The sequence below is a fragment of the Neoarius graeffei genome, chromosome 8 (assembly GCF_027579695.1).
Source record: "Neoarius graeffei isolate fNeoGra1 chromosome 8, fNeoGra1.pri, whole genome shotgun sequence".
NCBI lineage: Eukaryota > Metazoa > Chordata > Actinopteri > Siluriformes > Ariidae > Neoarius > Neoarius graeffei.
The window spans coordinates 81,564,940-81,585,395 of record NC_083576.1 but is presented as its reverse complement, the minus strand read 5'-3'; the positions used below and the strand labels follow the sequence as shown (position 1 = coordinate 81,585,395).

At 41.4% G+C, this 20,456-nt stretch overlaps 1 protein-coding gene across 1 annotated transcript; it reads left to right on the top strand.

The window, feature by feature from the left end:
• The first annotated feature begins 903 nt into the window (after positions 1–903).
• LOC132889939 (RIB43A-like with coiled-coils protein 2) lies at positions 904–20,099 on the top strand. The gene is made up of 6 exons (XM_060926747.1): positions 904–961; positions 6,757–7,068; positions 7,439–7,557; positions 7,723–7,932; positions 14,526–14,692; positions 20,009–20,099. Exons 1-6 carry the CDS (start codon positions 904–906, stop codon positions 20,079–20,081), a joined length of 939 nt encoding a protein of 312 aa, XP_060782730.1. The 3' UTR covers positions 20,082–20,099.
• Positions 20,100–20,456: the final 357 nt, after the last annotated feature.

Here is a 20,456-nt window from a genome sequence, read left to right as displayed (position 1 = left end):
GCTCAGCAAGCACACTGCATTTTCTCTGCGGAAATGCAGTTACTCTAGTAGCTCATGCTGGTTATGTATGCACTTTTCTGTCCAGAGCTAAACTCTTCAGAAATCAACTAATTGAAGGTCACTGATCAATGTTTGCTTGGTAACACATTTGCCACTGATGGCGAAATTGGCGAAATGGCCACGCCCCCTTTTTAGCAAAGAACTACCAATTACCACCGCTGTATCTCCGGAACCGTTCGGCCTAGAAGGTCATGTGACCATTCAAAATGTCCGGAATTGCCACATTATGGGGGTTTGGTAATTCATTATTATGTCCTAAAACCAATGGTTTTCAAGATATTTGCAATAAACTAATTTCTGCATCATACACTACAGTCCTGACCTTTTTTATATTACTTATGTACATTATCCATATTTGTCAGTTTAGTTATGTGGATTTCGACACTTTTTGCCCTTACTACAACCACAAAACACCACATATTTTAAGTTCTTTGCTCTGCAAGTGCATTTCTTGGTACTCGTACATACCATGAGTTCAACCCAGCCACTATGAAAATCGGCCATGAACATGCTAGGACACTTTTGGATTACATAAAATCCATCAATAATCCATTCAGTACTGACACCAGACTACACAGCATCTCTACTGGAGCTGATATACCCCAAGACGTGGTTGATGGATTGCTAGAATGCCTGGCAACTGGTGAGAAAAGTTATCAAGAGTTTGTTACAATGAGACTCCAGAATAAGAAGAAGCATCTACATGATACAATACCTACCAACCATAAGACTGTTTTTGTACAGCATGCTTTGACTTCATCCATTGGGCAGAAATCGGTGGCAAAAAAAGATGTGGCAGAAACGATAAGGTACATTGACTATGCTAGAGAAAGAGGGTACAGTATGCTGGAGCTTCTGAAGTATGAGTTGACCAGCACATCCCAGCTCCTCGCCACTGAAGGTAAAGATGGAATACGATTGAAGAAGCCTGATAAAGCGTCCCTATCAAGAGAACTGGTCAACCAACTTCCACAAGACAAAAGGAATGTAAAATGTGATGCTCAAATGATAACAGTTGATTTCATGGCACTCGTACGTAGACTACCAATAAAAAAGATGGACATTGAAACATTTGGGCAATTGGCTGAGACTTTATCCAAAATCATTCTTGCTACCACAGTGGAGTCAACAAGAATAGATATTATTTTTGATGTTTATCAAAAATCATCGATCAAGCAAATGGAACGTGCAGAGAGAAGTTCCGAACAAATCACTATCACCATTAGGTCTGACAATCAGAAGGTACCTGTTGATCTAGACATGTTCTGGAGCTCACTGTTGAACAAAGTGAGGTTCCAAGAGTACTTCTTCAAGTGGATGCTACAAAATATTGTGTCAGATAAGGAAATCTTCTTCAGTGGAGTATATGGTGGTGAATGTAGAAAACTGTTTGCGGGCAAAGAAACAACAATCACAAAGCTCTCAAGCAACCAAGAAGAGGCTGATGACAGAATCATGTTCCATATCAATGATGGTGTAAAACATGGTTTTCAATCAATCTTAGTTGACTCACCTGACACAGACGTTTTCGTAAACCTCATCTTCCATTTCAAGAAAACATGGGAACTACAAAAACTCTATGTAAAGCTTGGCAACAGGAAGAACAAGAAGACTGTGCCTGTTCACCTGTTAGTTGATCAACTGAACAGCAATTTGGTGTCGTGTCTACCAGCAATTCACGCATTAAGTGGGTGCAACAGTACCAGCAAGTTGGGTTCAAAGCTGGCTGGCCTGAAAGCTTCAATGTATCTCTCTCTATTGGAAGGGTTTGGTGCAGAGGAATTGTCACCGAAGATGATAAGTAATGCTGAAAAATTCCTTGTAACTAGATTAAAGAAAACCGACTGTTCAACATTTGATGAGTATCGATGGGAGCAGTACCATAATTCTAGGAAAGAACTTAACTTTAACCAGCTTGTGTGCTGTTCCTCCACACTACAAGAACACATAAAACGAGCATATCTGCAGTGCAGATTGTGGTTAGAAGCTCCAAATCCTCTAATGATTAAACTAGATCTGCTCAAGTTTGGATATAAAACAACAGACTTCAGCATAACTCCTGTGATACTGCCTGCATCATGCAGACCAGATGACCTACCGCCTCCATGCAAATGCCCAACGTCATGTATGAGTACCAAGAAATGCACTTGCAGAGCAAAGAACTTAAAATGTGTGGTGTTTTGTGGTTGTAGTAAGGGCAAAAAGTGTTGAAATCCACATAACTAAACTGACAAATATGGATAATGTACATAAGTAATATAAAAAAGGTCAGGAGTGTAGTGTATGATGCAGAAATTAGTTTATTGCAAATATCTTGAAAACCATTGGTTTTAGGACATAATAATGTATTACCGACCCCCCATAATGTGGCAATTCCGGACATTTTGAATAGTCACATGACCTTCTAGGCCGAACGGTTCCGGAGATACAGCGGTGGTAATTGGTAGTTCTTCGCTAAAAAGGGGGCATGGCCATTTCGCCAATTTCGCCGTCAGTGGCAAATGTGTTACCAAGCAAACATTGATCAGTGACCTTCAATTAGTTGATTTCTGAAGAGTTTAGCTCTGGACATAAAAGTGCATACATAACCAGCATGAGCTACTCTAGTAAGTCTAGTTATTACTTGCTGTCTCATAATGAAATATGAGAGTTTCTCATAACAATGACTCAGTAGCTCATAATTACAACTTACTATCTCAATTATGACTTGCTGTCATATAATAATGAAATATGAGATGTCTCATAACAATGATTTACTATCTCATAATTATTACTTGTCTCATAATAATGAAATGAGAAAGTTTCTCATAACACTGACTCAGTATCTCATAATTATGACTTACTGTCTCATGATAATGACTTGCTGTCTCATAACAATGACCTAGTATCTCAGAATTACAAATTACTATCTCAATTATGACTTGCTGTCTCATAATTAAAAAAATGAAAATGTTTATCATAACAATGACTTACTACCATAATTATGACTTGCTGTCTCAAAATAATGAAATATGAGAAGGTGTCTCATAACAATGACTTACTATCTCATAATTATGACTTACTGTCTCATAATGAAATATGACCAAGTTTCTCATAACAGTGAGTCAGTATCTCATAATTACATATTACCAGGGCTTTGAACCGGTTCAAGGAACGAAAACAAAAACCGGGAACTTTTTCTATTTCACATGGAACAGAAACGAAACCAGAAACTTTATTATTTTTTTATGTTCCGGAACAGAAACGCTTATTAAAAATAATGGTAACCGGTTAATACCGGTTTTTATTTCGTTCCTCAAAGTTTCTGTAGCCTACAAATAGTCATTCTTCTCCTGCGCAAGTTTCTATGACCCGCTGGGGTTCACTTCCTGTGTGACGTTCGCTGACTGAATGGAGAGAGCGGGAAGGTGGACTACTATCACGTCTCCATTACTGAGTGTCTGAGCAAAGAAGAGCCTGAACGATGCAACCTCCCTATTGGCTGTTTGTAAAAATGTATCAATTGCTGCCCTTCCCACGGGAATCATCGCAGGCTCGAGAGACGAGACCTGACGAGTTAGTTCGTTGGTAGCAGAACAAAATGTCTGGACACAAATCGGGTTTTCAGAAAAGGAAAGAAAATAAACGGAGGGTCGAAAATACAAAAAAGGAGGCAGAAAATGCAAAACGAGTTTTAAGGTAGGACAAATGGTTACTTTTCTGAGGCAGCCCGCCGTGGCTGCCTGCAGGCTTATTTATTATAGCCCATTTAGTTAAAATAGTTGATATAAAATGTTTATAGTTATAGTTATGTGATGGTTGTCCTGATTTAGACTGGTGTTTTTTTTGGGGGGGGGGTTGCGCGATGTTGCACCCAGGTCCAGATTAGGGCAGAACCGGCCCTGGCTACATTTCAGGTGTAGTTTGTTTTATGTATGTGTGTACTTGCATAGATGTGTACTTGGTCTTCCAATATGGCGCCTAACAAAATCTCGCGGCGCGGTGACGTCATGCGGTAGCCCTCTATAGGGCCTGACTAGCTTTTGGTAACGCACTAAACGAATTATCTTTCATTTTTGGCACTTTTTCTGTTTGTAGATGGGAAGACATACTGAGAATCCAAATCGCCAACATTTGAAATAATAATTGTTTTGAATTATTTCTTGTCTTATTTAATGAAGGTTGTAATAGAATTAGCCTACATTTGGCTTAAGCTGGATGAGAAAGAGACATAATTTTATAGCCATTTGTTAAACAGCTGACAGGGAACGTAATTAACCGTTCCGGGAACGAAATTTTTTTGTTCTAACCGGTTCGGGAACGTCTATTTAATGGTGGAACCCAAAACCGGAAACGTTAAAATTCCGTTTCTGTTCGGAACGAACCAATAGGAAAAAAATTCCGGTTCAAAGCCCTGCATATTACATATTATTACAATAATAATCTCAATTATGGATTGATGTCTCATAATAATGAAATATGAGGTGTCTCAAACAACCCCGATTCCAAAAAAGTTGGGACAAATTGTAAATAAAAACGGAATGCAATGATGTGGAAGTTTCAAAATTCCATATTTTATTCAGAATAGAACATAGATGACATATCAAATGTTTAAACTGAGAAAATGTATCATTTAAAGAGAAAAATTAGGTGATTTTAAATTTCGTGACAACAACACATCTCAAAAAAGTTGGGACAAGGCCATGTTTACCACTGTGAGACATCCCCTTTTCTCTTTACAACAGTGTGTAAATGTCTGGGGACTGAGGAGACAAGTTGCTCAAGTTTAGGGATAGGAATGTTAACCCATTCTTGTCTAATATAGGATTCTAGTTGCTCAACTGTCTTAGGTCTTTTTTGTCGTATCTTCCATTTTATGATGCGCCAAATGTTTTCTATGGGTGAAAGATCTGGACTGCAGGCTGGCCAGTTCAGTACCCGGACCCTTCTTCTACGCAGCCATGATGCTGTAATTGATGCAGAATGTGGTTTGGCATTGTCATGTTGGAAAATGCAAGGTCTTCCCTGGAAGAGACGTCGTCTGGATGGGAGCATATTTTACTCTAGAACCTGGATATACCTTTCAGCATTGATGGTGTCATTCCAGATGTGTTAGCTGCCCATGCCACACGCACTAATGCAACCCCATACCATCAGAGATGCAGGCTTCTGAACTGAGCACTGATAACAATTTGGGTCGTCCTTCTCCTCTTTAGTCCGAATGACACGGCGTCCCTGATTTCCATAAAGAACGTCAAATTTTGATTCGTCTGATCACAGAACAGTTTTCCACTTTGCCACAGTCCATTTTAAATGAGCCTTGGCACAGAGAAGACGTCTGTGCTTCTTGATCATGTTTAGATACGGCTTCTTCTTTGAACTATAGAGTTTTAGCTGGCGACGGCGGATGGCACTGTGAATTGTGTTCACAGATAATGTTCTCTGGAAATATTCCTGAGCCCATTTTGTGATTTCCAATACAGAAGCATGCCTGTATGTGATGCAGTGCCATCTAAGGCCCCAAAGATCACGGGCACCCAGTATGGTTTTCCGGCCTTGACCCTTACGCACAGGGATTCTTCCAGATTCTCTGAATCTTTTGATGATATTATGCACTGTAGGTGATGATATGTTCAAACTCTTTGCAATTTTACACTGTCAAACTCCTTTCTGATATTGTTCCACTATTTGTCGGAGCAGAATTAGGGGGATTGGTGATCCTCTTCCCATCTTTACTTCTGAGAGCCGCTGCCACTCCAAGATGCTCTTTTTATACCCAATCATGTTAATGACCTACTGCCAATTGACCTAATGAGTTGCAATTTGGTCCTCCAGCTGTTCCTTTTTTGTACCTTTAACTTTTCCAGCCTCTTATTGCCCCGTCCCAACTTTTTTGAGATGTGTTGCTGTCATGAAATTTCAAATGAGCCAATATTTGGCATGAAATTTCAAAATGTCTCACTTTCGACATTTGATATGTTGTCTATGTTCTATTGTGAATACAATATCAGTTTTTGAGATTTGTAAATTATTGCATTCCGTTTTTATTTACAATTTGTACTTTGTCCCAACTTTTTTGGAATCAGGGTTGTACAATGACTTACTGTCTCATAACGGTGACTTACTGTCTCATAATGAAATATGAGTAAGTTTCTCATAACAGTGACGTAGTATCTCATAATTATGAATTACTATCTCAATTATGACTTGCTGTATCATAATACCGTGAGCTGGCCTAGTAAACAAATGCTTGACAACCTGTTCTCAGCAGTAGCATCCATACTGGCATACATTATAGTTTCTTGTTTTGGATGCCATTTTGGTAACACCATGATGGTACAAACTGTTTAATAGAAAACTTGTGACTGCAGTCTCTTTATATTTTAGACCTCTACATGGATATTGTTATTGCTAGCGTAGTTACAATGGCATTTAATAGCAGATCAACATCTCAAATACAAGGAATGATGGTCAGGTTTCACTCTTGGCTCCTAAAAAGAGCAAGAGCTTCTTTTCTCACTCATTGACCACCATCGTATTAAAGAGAATCCAGTGTAGAAGTAACGGAGACACTGGTGCAAACATTGGACTCAAAGTACAATAATCCAATCCAGTGACGCAGAGATCTGCAGTGTTGCTGTGCTGTAGATGTGGCTAGTTTCTTCCAGTCAGGAACAAAGAAGAGGCCTTGTCTTACATTTTTCTCCATTCTTCCAGTTGATGACCTCATACGCACTGACCGTACTGCATGTCTACTGGAGAGCAGGCGGAAGAAAGACGAACATCTCCTAGCGGAGGCCATCGTAAAGTTCCGCCAGCAGTTCCAGCAGCCCAGCAGTAGGCGCGAGTTCGACCTGAATGACCCTGAAGTGCTGAAGAAACAGGACGGGGTGCGTATTCTGCCGGGGTTGACAGGCGAGGACCTGAACATTGGAGACAGAACACGGAGACAGCGGGAGCAGCTGAGAGACTGGACCTTACAGCAGCAACAGGAGCTGGACCAGGCCAAGGAGCTGCGAAGACTGCAAGGTAACTGTGGTTTACCAAATCTCAGGTAGCAGCTGATTTGTGTGTTGGTTGTGTTGTCTCAGTCTACACTGAGCTCCAGAATTATTGGCACCCTTGGTAAAGGTAGGTAGAAAACATTATGAATGCTATTTTCTGTATTAATTGCTTTGAGCAATGATGAATCTAGTTGTTAAGACCAGCTCTGAAAGGTGATGTGTTTTTCATGTTCTTATACATCTGACTCAAAAACATCAGCTACATATCAATTTGTCATCGGTTTAGAACAAAGAACATAGTTAATTCCCCAGGAACGTAAAAATTGATGCAAGTTGAAAATATGGACTAAACAGAGGATCTGTTAAATTAACTGAGGGTGTGTTCTGTTAAATAGCTCAGCAGTATGATCAAAGTAGAGTAGCCCTGGATAACCGAGCCCTCAAGCTGCAGAAGATGGAGGAAGAGCACAAGAGAGCCACCAACATCGCCATCAAGGACTTTAACCGAGCTCTGGTGAGTCAGAAGAGTTCAGCTCAAGCTTAGTGGACCAGGATACTCCTCATCTCAGCTAAAGCTCATTCCCTGGTGCACAGGGAAAAACATTAATGGATTATCCAACGTTGTGGGCCTGTAGAATTGTATTTTGATATGTGTGGTGTTTTTTTATCCTTCACACAGGCAGTCAAATTGCAGGAACGGAAAGAAAGAGAGCGTCGTCAGGAAGAGGAGAACAACCGAACTGATATCCTGAACCATCTGCAGGGGGAGCTGCTGAGTGAGAACACACAGCGGAGTGCCAGAGTGCGCAGGGACTGCTACAAGGGCATGACACCCGAGCAGATCCGAGAATTCACCATCTGTCAGCAGCAGCAAGCTGAGGAGAAGAAGGTAAATTCAACACATACACCTGATCGCCGTCTTTTATCCCTGAAAGATGAATTAGTCTTCATGAGTGAGTTACTATAGCGACAAGATGATCAGCAGGGGATAAATGGTATTGATGGCACAATTTTCAGAATTTTATTGAGTCAATTTTATTGAGTATGTGCATAGTCAAGACATCACACAGCAAACGGTGAGGATCATTAAGGACTGAAATCTGAAAAGTTGCCTGATGCTGATTGGTTAAAGATGCAGTTTGTGCCAGGTCTTCAGGATGTGTTCATACGGTACATGTGCAAAAGTCTTAAGTACAGTCAAGCTGGAAAGTCTGCACATCCCTTTCACCTTCTCCACATTTTATTACGTTATAGACTTGTTCTACAATAGATTGAGTTTATATTTTGTCACAAAATTCTACACAAAATAGTCCATAATGACAAAGTGAAAGCAGGTTTTTAGAAAATGTGCAATTTTATTTTACTGACAAAAATAGGCTATTTAGGGGTCACATATCTGTACATACCCTTAGCCTAATACTTGGTTGATGCACCTTTGGTAGCAATTACAGCTTCAAGGCATCTTGGGAAAGAAGCTACGAGCTTAGCACACTTGTTTCTGGACATTTTTGCCCATTCCTCTTGGCATATCCTTGCAAACTCCATCAGGTTGGATGGGGAGCATCGGTACACAGCCATTTTCAGCTCCTTCCACAGATGTTCAATTGGATTCAGGTCTGTGCTCTGGCTGGGCCACTCAAGGACATTCACAGACCTTCTCCGAAGCCACTCCTCTGTTCTCTTGGCTGTGTGCTTTGGGTCATTGTCATGTAGGAAGGTAAACTTTCGCCCCAGTCTGAGGTCCAGAGTGCTCTGCAGCAGGTTTTCTTCAAGGATCTCGGTGTACTTAGCTGCATTCATCTTTCCCTCTATCAGGACTAGTCACCCCATTCCTGCGGCTGAAAAACATCCCCACATCATGATGCTGCCACCGCCATGCTTCGCTGTAGGGATGGCATTAGCCAGGTGATGAGCGGTGCCTGGTTTCCTCCAGATATGACGCTTGATATTCCGGTCAAAAAGTTAAATTTAGGTTTCATCAGACCAGAGAACCTTGTTTCTCATGGTTTAAGAGTCCTCTAGGTGCCTTTTGGCAAACTCCAAGCGGGCTGTCATATTTGGTGTGAGGCGACCCTTTGCTTAAAAAAAAAATTATCTCGGGTACAGAGTGCAGCTTTATAAGGAAATGAGCTGTAGGTTTTACTGAACATCTTACAGAACCAGCCACAGTTCTTCTGGATACTCTGACTGTCACACTCGCGTCCTCATTTTGCACCAAAACTTTTGCAGTAGCCTTCATTATGTTTTCTTTTTTATATGTCTGTGAAGATTCTCAGTCATCCAGGTACATATTAATCTGTGGTTGGTAGAAGAGAGCAACTGGACTTGCTTGAAGACTCTTGAAAACGTTTCACCTCTCATCCGAAAGGCTTCCTCAGTTCTGTCTGACTAATAGGGAGTATCGGGTATTTATCCTCTCATGGATCATCATAGAATCAGAATTCTGATGGCTGCATTGTAGGTGGCTGATAAAAGACGTCCCAGACACTCACCTCTGTTCAGTGATGGCCGTTCCAGGTTGACAAAAATGAACGATCCTCTCTGGCTAAGATGTCTGCCAGTTTTCTGGAAGTCCTCTCATACTCCCACACCAGTCGAAGGGATCTCATCCCAAAGTGCATAGAAACCTGTCTGTGAAGATTCTCAGTCATCCAGGTACATAGTAATCTGTGGTTGGTAGAAGAGAGCAACTGGACTTGCTTGAAGATTCTTGAAAACGTTTCACCTCTCATCCGAAAGGCTTCCTCAGTTCTGTCTGACTAATAGGGAGTATCAGGTATGCAGCCATCAGAATTCTGATTCTATGATGATCCATGAGAGGATAAATACCTGATACTCCCTATTAGTCAGACAGAACTGAGGAAGCCTTTCGGATGAGAGGTGAAACGTTTTCAAGAATCTTCAAGCAAGTCCAGTTGCTCTCTTCTACCAACCACAGGTTTTCTTTTTTAATCTGAAAAGTGCTCTCTTATGGAATATGGGCGGCACAGTGGTGTGGGCAGCACGGTCGCCTCACAGCAAGAAGGTTCTGGGTTCGAACTCAGTGGCCGGCGAGGGCCTTTCTGTGTGGAGTTTGCATGTTCTCCTTGTGTGCGTGGGTTTCCTCCGGGTGCTCCGGTTTCCCCCACAATCCAAAGACATGCAGTTAGGTTGACTTGGGGCGGTCTTGGGCTGAGGTGCCCTTGAGCAAGACACCTGACTGCTCCCCAGGTGCTCTAGTGTGGCTGCCCACTGCTCTGTGTGCGTGCGTGTGTTCACTGCTTCAGATGGGTTAAATGCAGAGGATGAATTTCACTGTGCTTGAAGTGTGCATGTGACAAATAAAGGTTTCTTCTTCTGCTCAGATACAAACTTTTTTTTCCCCTGTAACATTTAATTTTGTGCTGGAAGAAACCCTGAACATAGGGTGGCACGGTGGTGTAGTGGTTAGCACTGTCGCCTCACAGCAAGAAGGTTCGGGTTCGAGCCCCGTGGCCAGTGAGGGCCTTTCTGTGCAGAGTTTGCATGTTGTCTGCGTGGGTTTCATCCGGGTGCTCCGGTTTTCCCCACAGTCCAAAGACATGCAGGTTAGGTTAACTGGTGACTCTAAATTGACCGTAGGTGTGAATGTGAGTGTGAATGGTTGTCTGTGTCTATGTGTCAGCCCTGTGATGACCTGGTGACTTGTCCAAGGTGTACCCCGCCTTTTGCCCGTAGTCAGCTGGGCAGTGTTGTTTTTGGCAGCCATTTTTTATTTAGTTTTAGTCTTAGTCTTTTGGATGAAATGCTTATTAGTTTTAGGTCACATTTTAGTCAATTCCATCCTTGATAGTTTTGGTCTAGTTTTAGTCGACGAAAACTAAAAGGGTTTTAGTCCAGTTTTAGTCATTCATTTTAGTCGAAAAAATAATTACTTTAAAACGTTAAATTAGGCCAATACAGAGACAGGAAATTGTAATCGAGGTTGACAGGTTGTGCATAGCGCACACTCTACATAAACTCTGTCTAGTGTGCATGCTCTCTACATAAACGCTGTCTAGTGTGCATGCTCTCTACATAAACGCTGTCTAGTGCAGACATCCCAAGTCTCCCGGACATCAAAGAGGTGCACAGACTTTCAATAAAAATCCATAATCACTGTGCAGTAAAAATGGACTGGTTTAGTGCTAATCATGAAGACCACCCCCTTTAGTAACATTCCAAACACCCCTGACATCACTATTATAGATGCTGACAGTAGGAATGTTATTTTTGTGGAAATAGGTCGTTGTTTTGACGAAGCTAGCGGTCCCATTCATTTTCGCCAGGTCACGGTGTTTTGGAAAACTTCATAGGAAATTCATCACAGCCCGATTGTTGAGTGACATTAACCAAAGCTAGCAAACGTATACATGATCCAGTGTTTCCCACAGACCAGGTAGCAATCTTTGGTGCTCCACTGTGCTGATGAGGGAATCGTGCGCGGTGGTGTCGTGGCGGTCGGTGGAGTCGGTCATTGGGGTGTATGCAAAGTGTTTACAACGGGCGGTGTTCAAACACACAGTATTTTTCTTCAGAGTCACCTGCTGGGACTATTTTAAAGCTACAAGAAGCATTTGAGATTATTCAGTTCAATCTAAATTCTTTTAAGTTCTTTAAGAGAAGACAGCTAAAACAATTTTTACCAGAACCCTGCCTGGTTTCATTCCTCGACCCAACTTTACATTACAGGGCAGGCCATTAGTTTGCTGGGCTTGATGTTGGTGGAAAACCTGTCTTTTAAATTTATGAAAATTACTCACCAAAATTGAAGTTAAAGTTTAGTTTTTACTAGAGATGCACCGATTGCAATTTTTTGGGCCGATTCCTATTTCCCATGGAGTGTGACCTGCCGATACCGATTTTGGCCGATTCCGATTTCATTTTTTCAAACCACTTCACAGCACACACAAAGACTATTTTCTTTTTATCTTTTCTTTAATAGAACATTCTGCCAGATTTTCAGTAATGAATTTTCAACACCTCAAAGGTTGAAAACAAACGAAAAGACATTGTTCTTTGTAAAATCTTTCTTCATGTTTGGTATTAACATAATTCCTGAAATAGGAAATTCACACAAACATTTTTTCTTTTCCCATCCAATATCTGGCACAAAAACAACTTCCCCCTCATATATTATTTGCCTACTGCTATGGAACACACTTTCATAAGCCTATTTAGATCTGAAAACTTATGCCTTATAGAACAACCCGTTTCTTCATTCAGTATCAAAATACAAAAATAATTTCCAGTCATATACCATAGCCATTCTATCATCTTTGTCAAATGTGTATTTGGAGAGCAATTTCCAATGGAATCAAGTGCAACCAAGGTTGTAAAACAAACAAAAAGACATTTTTTTTCTCTCTCTTTGTACAAATCTAACTAGATGTTTGGTAATAGGCTAACGTATTAATTCCTGTAATGGGAAATTCACACAACCACAAACATTTTCTTCTTTTCACATCCAATATCTGGCACAAAAAAAATTCACTATATTTGGATATATAATATATCCAAATATAGTGAATTTTTTTTTTTGTTAATGGCGCACGCGCCGGAGCTCGTAAGGCGCGCAGGACTGACACTGTTCTGCGCAAGCGCAACACAATCGCACTAGAAAGCATGTTCAAGCTGCCAGTGTAGCTGCAGTCTTTTTAGTTGCGAATTACGAGTATTTCCACTTTCATCTCTATGTGATGCACAAGTTTTGATCAGCAGAAAATCGGCATATTTTAATTTTGACCGGCCGGTCGCCGGTCATGGCCGATCATGTGAAAATCGGCCGATTCCGATCGGCAGCCGGTCAATCGGTGCATCTCTGGTTTTTACCCTAGTTTTTTGTCTTTTTGGTGGCAATCTTTCAGTCATTCTTTAGTTGACATTCAAGGAATAAATTACAAAAAACAAGCTGGAGGTTTTTATTTTAAATATTGAACTCAACACTTACCTCAACCAATACTAAAATGAAATAAATAGTATAATGTAACAAAATAATAATAAAATAAAATATCATAATTAGATGTAAGAAACCACTTAAGGTAACACTAAGGCAACTAACAATAATGAAAAAGCATTACCCTAATTGGTGCAAAGCCTGCATGCCCTATCAGAACATTTAATTCTGCATGGCTTCCTGAAAAAAAACTCAAGTACCCTATCGTAAGGGAAGTCATTGCTGAAGCAGGATAAACGGGATAATGCAATAAGGCCGGTTCCTCGCGTCAAGCTGCTGCTGTCTGCATCAAAATTGGTTTATAGCCTGACTCAGGGATGTCCGTTTCCTGTAAGCCAAGAAGGCTATGATAAAGCTCATCACGAGCACGACGTAGGCTACCTTTTAAAATAAGGGGTCGGAAGGTGAATCGGGAAGGCTGCGTTATTTTTAATTAGCCTAATAGGCCTACTTGCAGTCCGGGTATATGCACAACGGCAGGCCTGTGTACACACCTCTCTGTGTGTGGGTGTGTGCGCGCACGCGTGAATGAGAAGAAAGAGCACTATGAATGAACGGAACGATACGCAACGGAATTTTTTTTTTTTTTTCAAAATCGTGAGTCTGATTGTGTGGCAATAGGAATCCATTGTGTGGCGCAGCGCCACACAATGGTCTATGTATGGGAAACCCTGCATGATCTGTTAAGGACTTCTTGTAACGTTCTTACCGTCGCAGAAATAGCAGCATGGTGAGCCTTTAGATGCCTCTTGAGGTTGGTCGTATTCTTGCCACGTAGTTTATAGCCACAGCGTGTACCTCTACAGTATCTCCCACTACAAGGCATTCTGTTTTATTTTCTGCTGGATTATGTGTAAAGTATGAACATAAATCATCACGTCTTTTCCGCCCACCAAGCCCTTGTGCTGGCGTTGCCGCCGCCACGGTCCATGAACTGTGTGTGGCTGCCCCGGTGTGCACTGTGCCCGGACATGCCTGGTGGTGGGCGTGACCAAACAAGGACAGGATGCAGGTGCATTGCTGATATTTTCAGCATTTGGCAGACAGATTGCACACACCGTTGGAGGAAACGCCATGCATTTTGATAGTCTTATAGCCAACCCACTAACATTTTCGTCTCGTCATATTTTCGTGATAAAAGAGTTATGTTTAGCTCGTCACTGTCTCGTTTTAGTCATGAAAAAAAGGTGCGATTAATGAAATCATTTCGTCATCGTCATCATTAACGAAAACAACACTGCAGCTGGGATAGGCTCCAGCTTGCCTGCGACCCAGTAGGACAGGATAAAGCGGCTACAGATAATGAGATGAAAAACCCTGAACGTTTGGAACTCTAAAATGTTTTCGTACTGACTCGATAATGTAGAAGTCATAAAATAGAAATCTATAACAAAGTTTGTCTGAAAAAAAGAGGCTACCTAAGACTTTTGCACAGTACTGTATGTTGAATTGATGTTTGATGGGAAGTCGTGTCAGTTGTATGAACATGACTGACTTTATGATTTTTGTGTGTGTGTGTGTGTGTGTAGCATGTTCGCTTGAAGCAGAGGTATGAGCAGCTAAAGGAGGACCGTCTGCACATGGCCTCAGCTCGGACTGCACTGCTGCAGGAGAGACAGCAGGCGAGAATAAACAAGGAGCTGCGCAGGGCTGTGGATGAAACTAATAAAGAACTGGCCCAGGTTCAGCATGAACAGTGTGTATAACACACACACACACGTGTACACCAGGATTGTTTTCTGACCAATGTGACAGAATAATAAACTCTGTTAATGTTTTATTCAAAGCAGTATGCAGTGGCTTGCATAAATATTCACCCCTCCCCCCTTCTACATTTGTAGTGTTACAATCTGGAACTGAAATGGAGTTAACTGGGAATTATGTGTCACAAATCTACATAAAATCACCGATTAGGTTGGGATTGCATAAATATTCACACCCCCTGCTCCCAAAAATTAGATGTGTTGGTACGGTGGTGTAGTGGTTAGCACTGTCGCCTCACACCAAGAAGGTTCTAGGTTCAAGCCCAGTGGCCAACAGGAGCCTTTCTGTGCGGAGTTTGCATGTTCTCCCCATGTCTGCATGGGTTTCCTCCGGGTGCTCCGGTTTCCCCTACAGTCCAAAGACATGCAGGTTAGGTTAATTGGTGGCTCAAAATTGACCGTAGGTGTGAGTGTGAATGGTTGTTTGTTTCTATGTATAAGCTCTGCGATTACCTGGTGGCTTGTCCAGGGTGTACCCTGCCTCTCGCCCATAGTCAGTTGGGATAGGCTGCAGCTGCACAGGATAAGTGGTTCTGGATGGATGGATGGTCACCTAATTTCAGCGTTACTACATCTGTTCCAGGAAGAACTTGGAGTTTGGTAGATAGCATATCTAAATAAACAGTATCATAAACACATCATGATAAAAGCTGCACAGGATAAGCGATTATGGATGGATGGCCTTTACAAGTCACCTTATCTCAGTGTAAATACATATGTTCCAGGAAGAACTTGGAGTTTGATAGATAGCATATTTAAACAGTATCACGAACACCTCATGATTGTTAGGATTTAAAGCCATGATTTAAGTTAGTTTTATAGCTGCAGAACGTGATTTAGGATTGTTAGATTTAATCAGTCTCTCCAGTGTTGAATTTGAAATTGAAATGATTGAATGTTAGATTTAATGTTAGATTTAAAGCTGCATTAAGTGATTTAAGTTAGTTTTGTAGTTTTAGAATGCAGAATGTGATTTGGGATTGTTAAGACTTTATGAATTTAATATTTTAGCCTCTTCGATCCTATTCCTGTATAATTTCCTGTAAAGTTACTGTGTGACCTTCCTCCGGTGGAGAAGACACACACTTCTTTGCTAGACTAGACATAAACATGTCTTTGTTTAAAATTGTCGTTAAAAAAAAACATCTCGCGCTTTGACGTGCGTAAATGCTGAGTTGCTGAGTTGTTAAAAAACATCCGTTGATATGAAATATATTGCTTATTAAAGGAACAGTCCACCATACTTCCATAATGAAATATGCTCTTATCTGAATTGAGACGAGCTGCTCCGTACCTCTCCGAGCTGCTCCATACCTCTCCGAGCTTTGCGCAACCTCCCAGTCAGTCAGACGCAGTCAGACGCGCTGTCACTCCTGTTAGCAATGTAGCTAGGCTCAGTATGGCCAATGGTATTTTTTGGAGCTGTAGTTAGATGCGACCAAACTCTTCCGCGTTTTTCCTGTTTACATAGGTTTATATGACCAGTGACATGAAACAAGTTCAGTTACACAAATTGAAACGTAGCGATTTTCTATGCTATGGAAAGTCCGCACTATAATGACAGGCGTACTAACACCTTCTGCGCGCTTCGGCAGCGCATTGACATCTGAGCTCAGATATCAATGCGCTGCCGAAGCGCGCAGAAGGTGTTAGTACGCCTGTCATTATAGTGCGAACTTTCCATAGCATAGAAAATCGCTACGTTTCAATTTGTGTAACTGAACTTGTTTCATGTCACTGGTCATATAAACCTATGTAAACAGGAAAAACGCGAAAGAGTTTGGTCGCATCTAACTACAGCCCCAAAAAATACCATTGGCCATACTGAGCCTAGCTACATTGCTAACAGGAGTGACAGCGCGTCTGACTGCGTCTGACTGACTGGGAGGTCGCGCAAAGCTCGGAGAGGTACGGAGCAGCTTGTCTCAATTCAGATAAGAGCATATTTCATTATGGAAGTACGGTGGACTGTTCCTTTAAGATGTGTTTTGCTCAGTCCAAGGTTTACTGACCTAGTCACTGTTGTCATAGTCTGACATCCTACGATGCACACACATACAGTAACACACACACACACACACACACACACACACACATAGCTGCCTTATCTACACAGACACACACACACATAGACAGATATCAAACAGTGATGTCATTTCATCCACACAGATAAGACACATATAAAATCCCTGTATTCTCTCGTTGTATTGGGGGACTTGCGAATAAAGATTGCGAACTAAGGATTGTGGGGTTCCTTTCTTTTTTCTGCGACTCACCCCCAGACGTCTGGGTGACACGAGGGGACTGATCTCGAGACGGTGAGGGCCAGAGGTGAAAAAACCCTAACAATGATAAAGGTCTCTCAATATTTAATAATGTCAAATACTGACAGGGTAAATATTTGATTACATCAGTGACGGGCTGAAGAAGGCATTAGTCAGAGAAGCAACCAAGAGGCCTTTTTTGTAATATTTGTCGAAGTTCTCCTCCTGAGTTCTCCTCTTTATTTACCAATACTTGGTAAAGTCTTCCAACTTTAATAAAACTTAGGTCTTTGTGACACCCTAGGCTGTAAACAGAAGATAAAGTAAATGTACAGTGGTGCTTGAAAGTTTGTGAACCCTTTTGAATTTTCTATATTTCTGCATAAATATGACCTAAAACATCATCAGATTTTCACACAAGTCCTAAAAGTAGACAAAGAGAACCCAGTTAAACAAATGAGACAAAAATATTATACTTGGTCATTTATTTATTGAGGAAAGTGATGCAATATTACATGTCTGTGAGTGGCAAAAGTATGTGAACCTCTAGGATTAGCAGTTAATTTGAAGGTGAAATTAGAGTCAGGTGTTTTCAATCAATGGGATGACAATCAGGTGTGAGTGGGCACCCTGTTTTATTTAAAAAAAAACAGGGATATATTAAAGTCTGACCTTCACAACACATGTTTGTGGAAGTGTATCATGGCATGAACAAAGGAGATTTCTGAGGACCTCAGAAAAAGCGTTGTTGATGCTCATCAGGCTGGAAAAGGTTACAAAACCATCTCTAAAGAGTTTGGACTCCACCAATCCACAGTCAGACAGATTGTGTACAAGTAGAGGAAATTCAAGACCGTTGTTACCCTCCCCAGGAGTGGTCAACCAACAGATCACTCCAAGAGCAAGGCGTGTAATAGTCAGCGAAGTCACAAAGGACCCCAGAGTAACTTCTAAGCAACTGAAGGCCTCTCTCACATCAGCTAATGTTACTGTTCATAAGTCCACCATCAGGAGAACACAGAACAACAATGGTGTGCATGGTAGGGCTGCAAGGAAAAAGCCACTGCTCTCCAAAAAGAACATTGCTGCTCGTCTGCAGTTTGCTAAAGATCACATGGACAAGCCAGAAGGCTATTGGAAAAATGTTCTGTGGACGGATGAGACCAAAATAGAACTTTTTGGTTTAAATGAGAAGCGTTATGTTTGGAGAAAGGAAAACACTGCATTCCAGCATAAGAACCTTATCCCATCTGTGAAACATGGTGGTGATACTATCATGGTTTGGGCCTGTTTTGATGCATCTGGGCCAGGACAGCTTGCCGTCATTGATGGAACAATGAATTCTGAATTATACCAGTGAATTCTAAAGGAAAATGTCAGGACATCTGTCCATGAACTGAATCTCAAGAGAAGGTGGGTCATGCAGCAAGACAACGACCCTAAGCACACAAGTTGTTCTACCAAAGAATGGTTAAAGAAGAATAAAGTTAATGTTTTGGAATGGCCAAGTCAAAGTCCTGACCTTAATCCAATCAAAATGTTGTGGAAGGACCTGAAGTGAGCAGTTCATGTGAGGAAACCCACCAACATCCCAGAATTGAAGCTGTTCTGTACGGTGGAATGGGCTAAAATTCCTCCAAGCCAGTGTGCAGGACTGATCAACAGTTACCGGAAATGTTTAGTTGCAGTTATTGCTGCACAAGGGGGTCACACCAGCTACTGAAAGCAAAGGTTCACATACTTTTGCCACTTACAGATATGTAATATTGGATAATTTTCCTCAATAAATAAATGGCCAAGTATAATATTTTTGTCTCATTTGTTTAACTGGGTTCTCTTTATCTACTTTTAGGACTTGTGTGAAAATCTGATTATGTTTTAGGTCATATTTATGCAGAAATATAGAAAATTCTAAAGGGTTCACAAACTTTCAAGCACCACTGTACATAAAGTATATGTATACTTAATTACAACATTCTAAATTGCTCTTCTTGTGCATTTGCATTAAGAAACACCCTCAAATTGCCATATATGGTAAACAACTTCCCATTAAAAAGGCAAAGAACTCAACTTAGTCATCAGTCTCAGTAATCAGCCGTAAATATGCCTTATATATTATATTTTGTCTGCGGCGCGGCATGGTGGTGTAGTGGTTAGCGCTGTCGCCTCACAGCAAGAAGGTCCGGGTTCGAGCCCCGTGGCTGGCGAGGGCCTTTCTGTGCGGAGTTTGCATGTTCTCCCTGTGTCTGCGTGGGTTTGGTGCTCCGGTTTCCCCCACAGTCCAAAGACATGCAGGTTAGGTTAACTGGTGACTCTAAATTGACCGTAGGTGTGAATGTGAGTGCGAATGGTTGTCTGTGTCTATGTGTCAGCCCTGTGATGACCTGGCGACTTGTCCAGGGTGTACCCCGCCTTTCGCCCGTAGTCAGCTGGGATAGGCTCCAACTTGCCTGCGACCCTGTAGAACAGGATAAAGCGGCTAGAGATAATGAGATGAGACATTTTGTCTGCATCATCAGAAACATTTAGTTGATCTGATTGATTGTGATGGAGCGCCTCACAATTAGTTTATCTACAGTTACACTTTTCTGCCACTAACTAGTTTGTCCAGTCATATAGTCAGAGCCTTCTGCACAAGAAGAACTTAATAAATGACATTCTGTATGTAGAAACAGGGCAGCACAGTGGTGTAGTGGTTAACACTGTCATCTCACACCAAGAAGGTTCTAGGTTCAACCCCAGTGGCCGATGGGGGCCTTTCTGTGTGGAGTTTGCAAGTTCTCCCCGTGTCTGTGTGGGTTTCCTCTGGGTGGTCCAGTTTCACATGGACGCATTAGTTTGGGTACTGAGTTTCAAAATGGCTTCAGTTCAACAAAGTTCCACCAAAACTGTTGACTGTGCCTTTAATAATATGTGTGTATATAATAGATGTATATTGAGGATGGACTGTGCTATGAATTTAGATGTGTTCTGTCTTCATCACAGGAGGAAGAAGGAGGTTTACACCAACGTCCCTGATGAGAGCTACTTCTCCCAGTTCAATAAGTGCAGCAGATAGAAATCTCTAAATACCATTACAACACCTTTAAAAATAAATAAAGATCCTATTTAACACAAAATGTGCCTTTACTGTATCTGTACTGGTGATGCATCATTTGTTGACACTTTTGGAAAACTGGCTGACGTCCGGTTTTTAATTTATTTTTATCGTTTGGTAGGGACAAAGCAAATTGGAGCTTACGATTTTCATATGCTCTTAGTGAAAATTCATCACTATTCTTTATGGCGTTAATGACATGCAGGGCCACAGAGATCAAAATGCATCCAGTGAAACCTTTTATCTACATCCCAGTTCTTATAGTATAATGATTTTTATTCTATCCACACTCACTGGATATGAGCAATCGCATGTTCTGATTGGCTACTCTACTAC

Excerpts from the sequence above, each read along its gene's own strand:
- LOC132889939 (XM_060926747.1), top strand. The coding sequence starts at position 904 with ATGCTGGAGCTTCTGAAGTATGAGTTGACCAGCACATCCCAGCTCCTC. Across the intron at positions 962-6,756 it reads CCAGCTCCTCGCCACTGAAG|TTGATGACCTCATACGCACT; the intron begins GTAAAGATGGAA and ends CCATTCTTCCAG. Across the intron at positions 14,693-20,008 it reads GCCCAGGTTCAGCATGAACA|GAGGAAGAAGGAGGTTTACA; the intron begins GTGTGTATAACA and ends TCTTCATCACAG.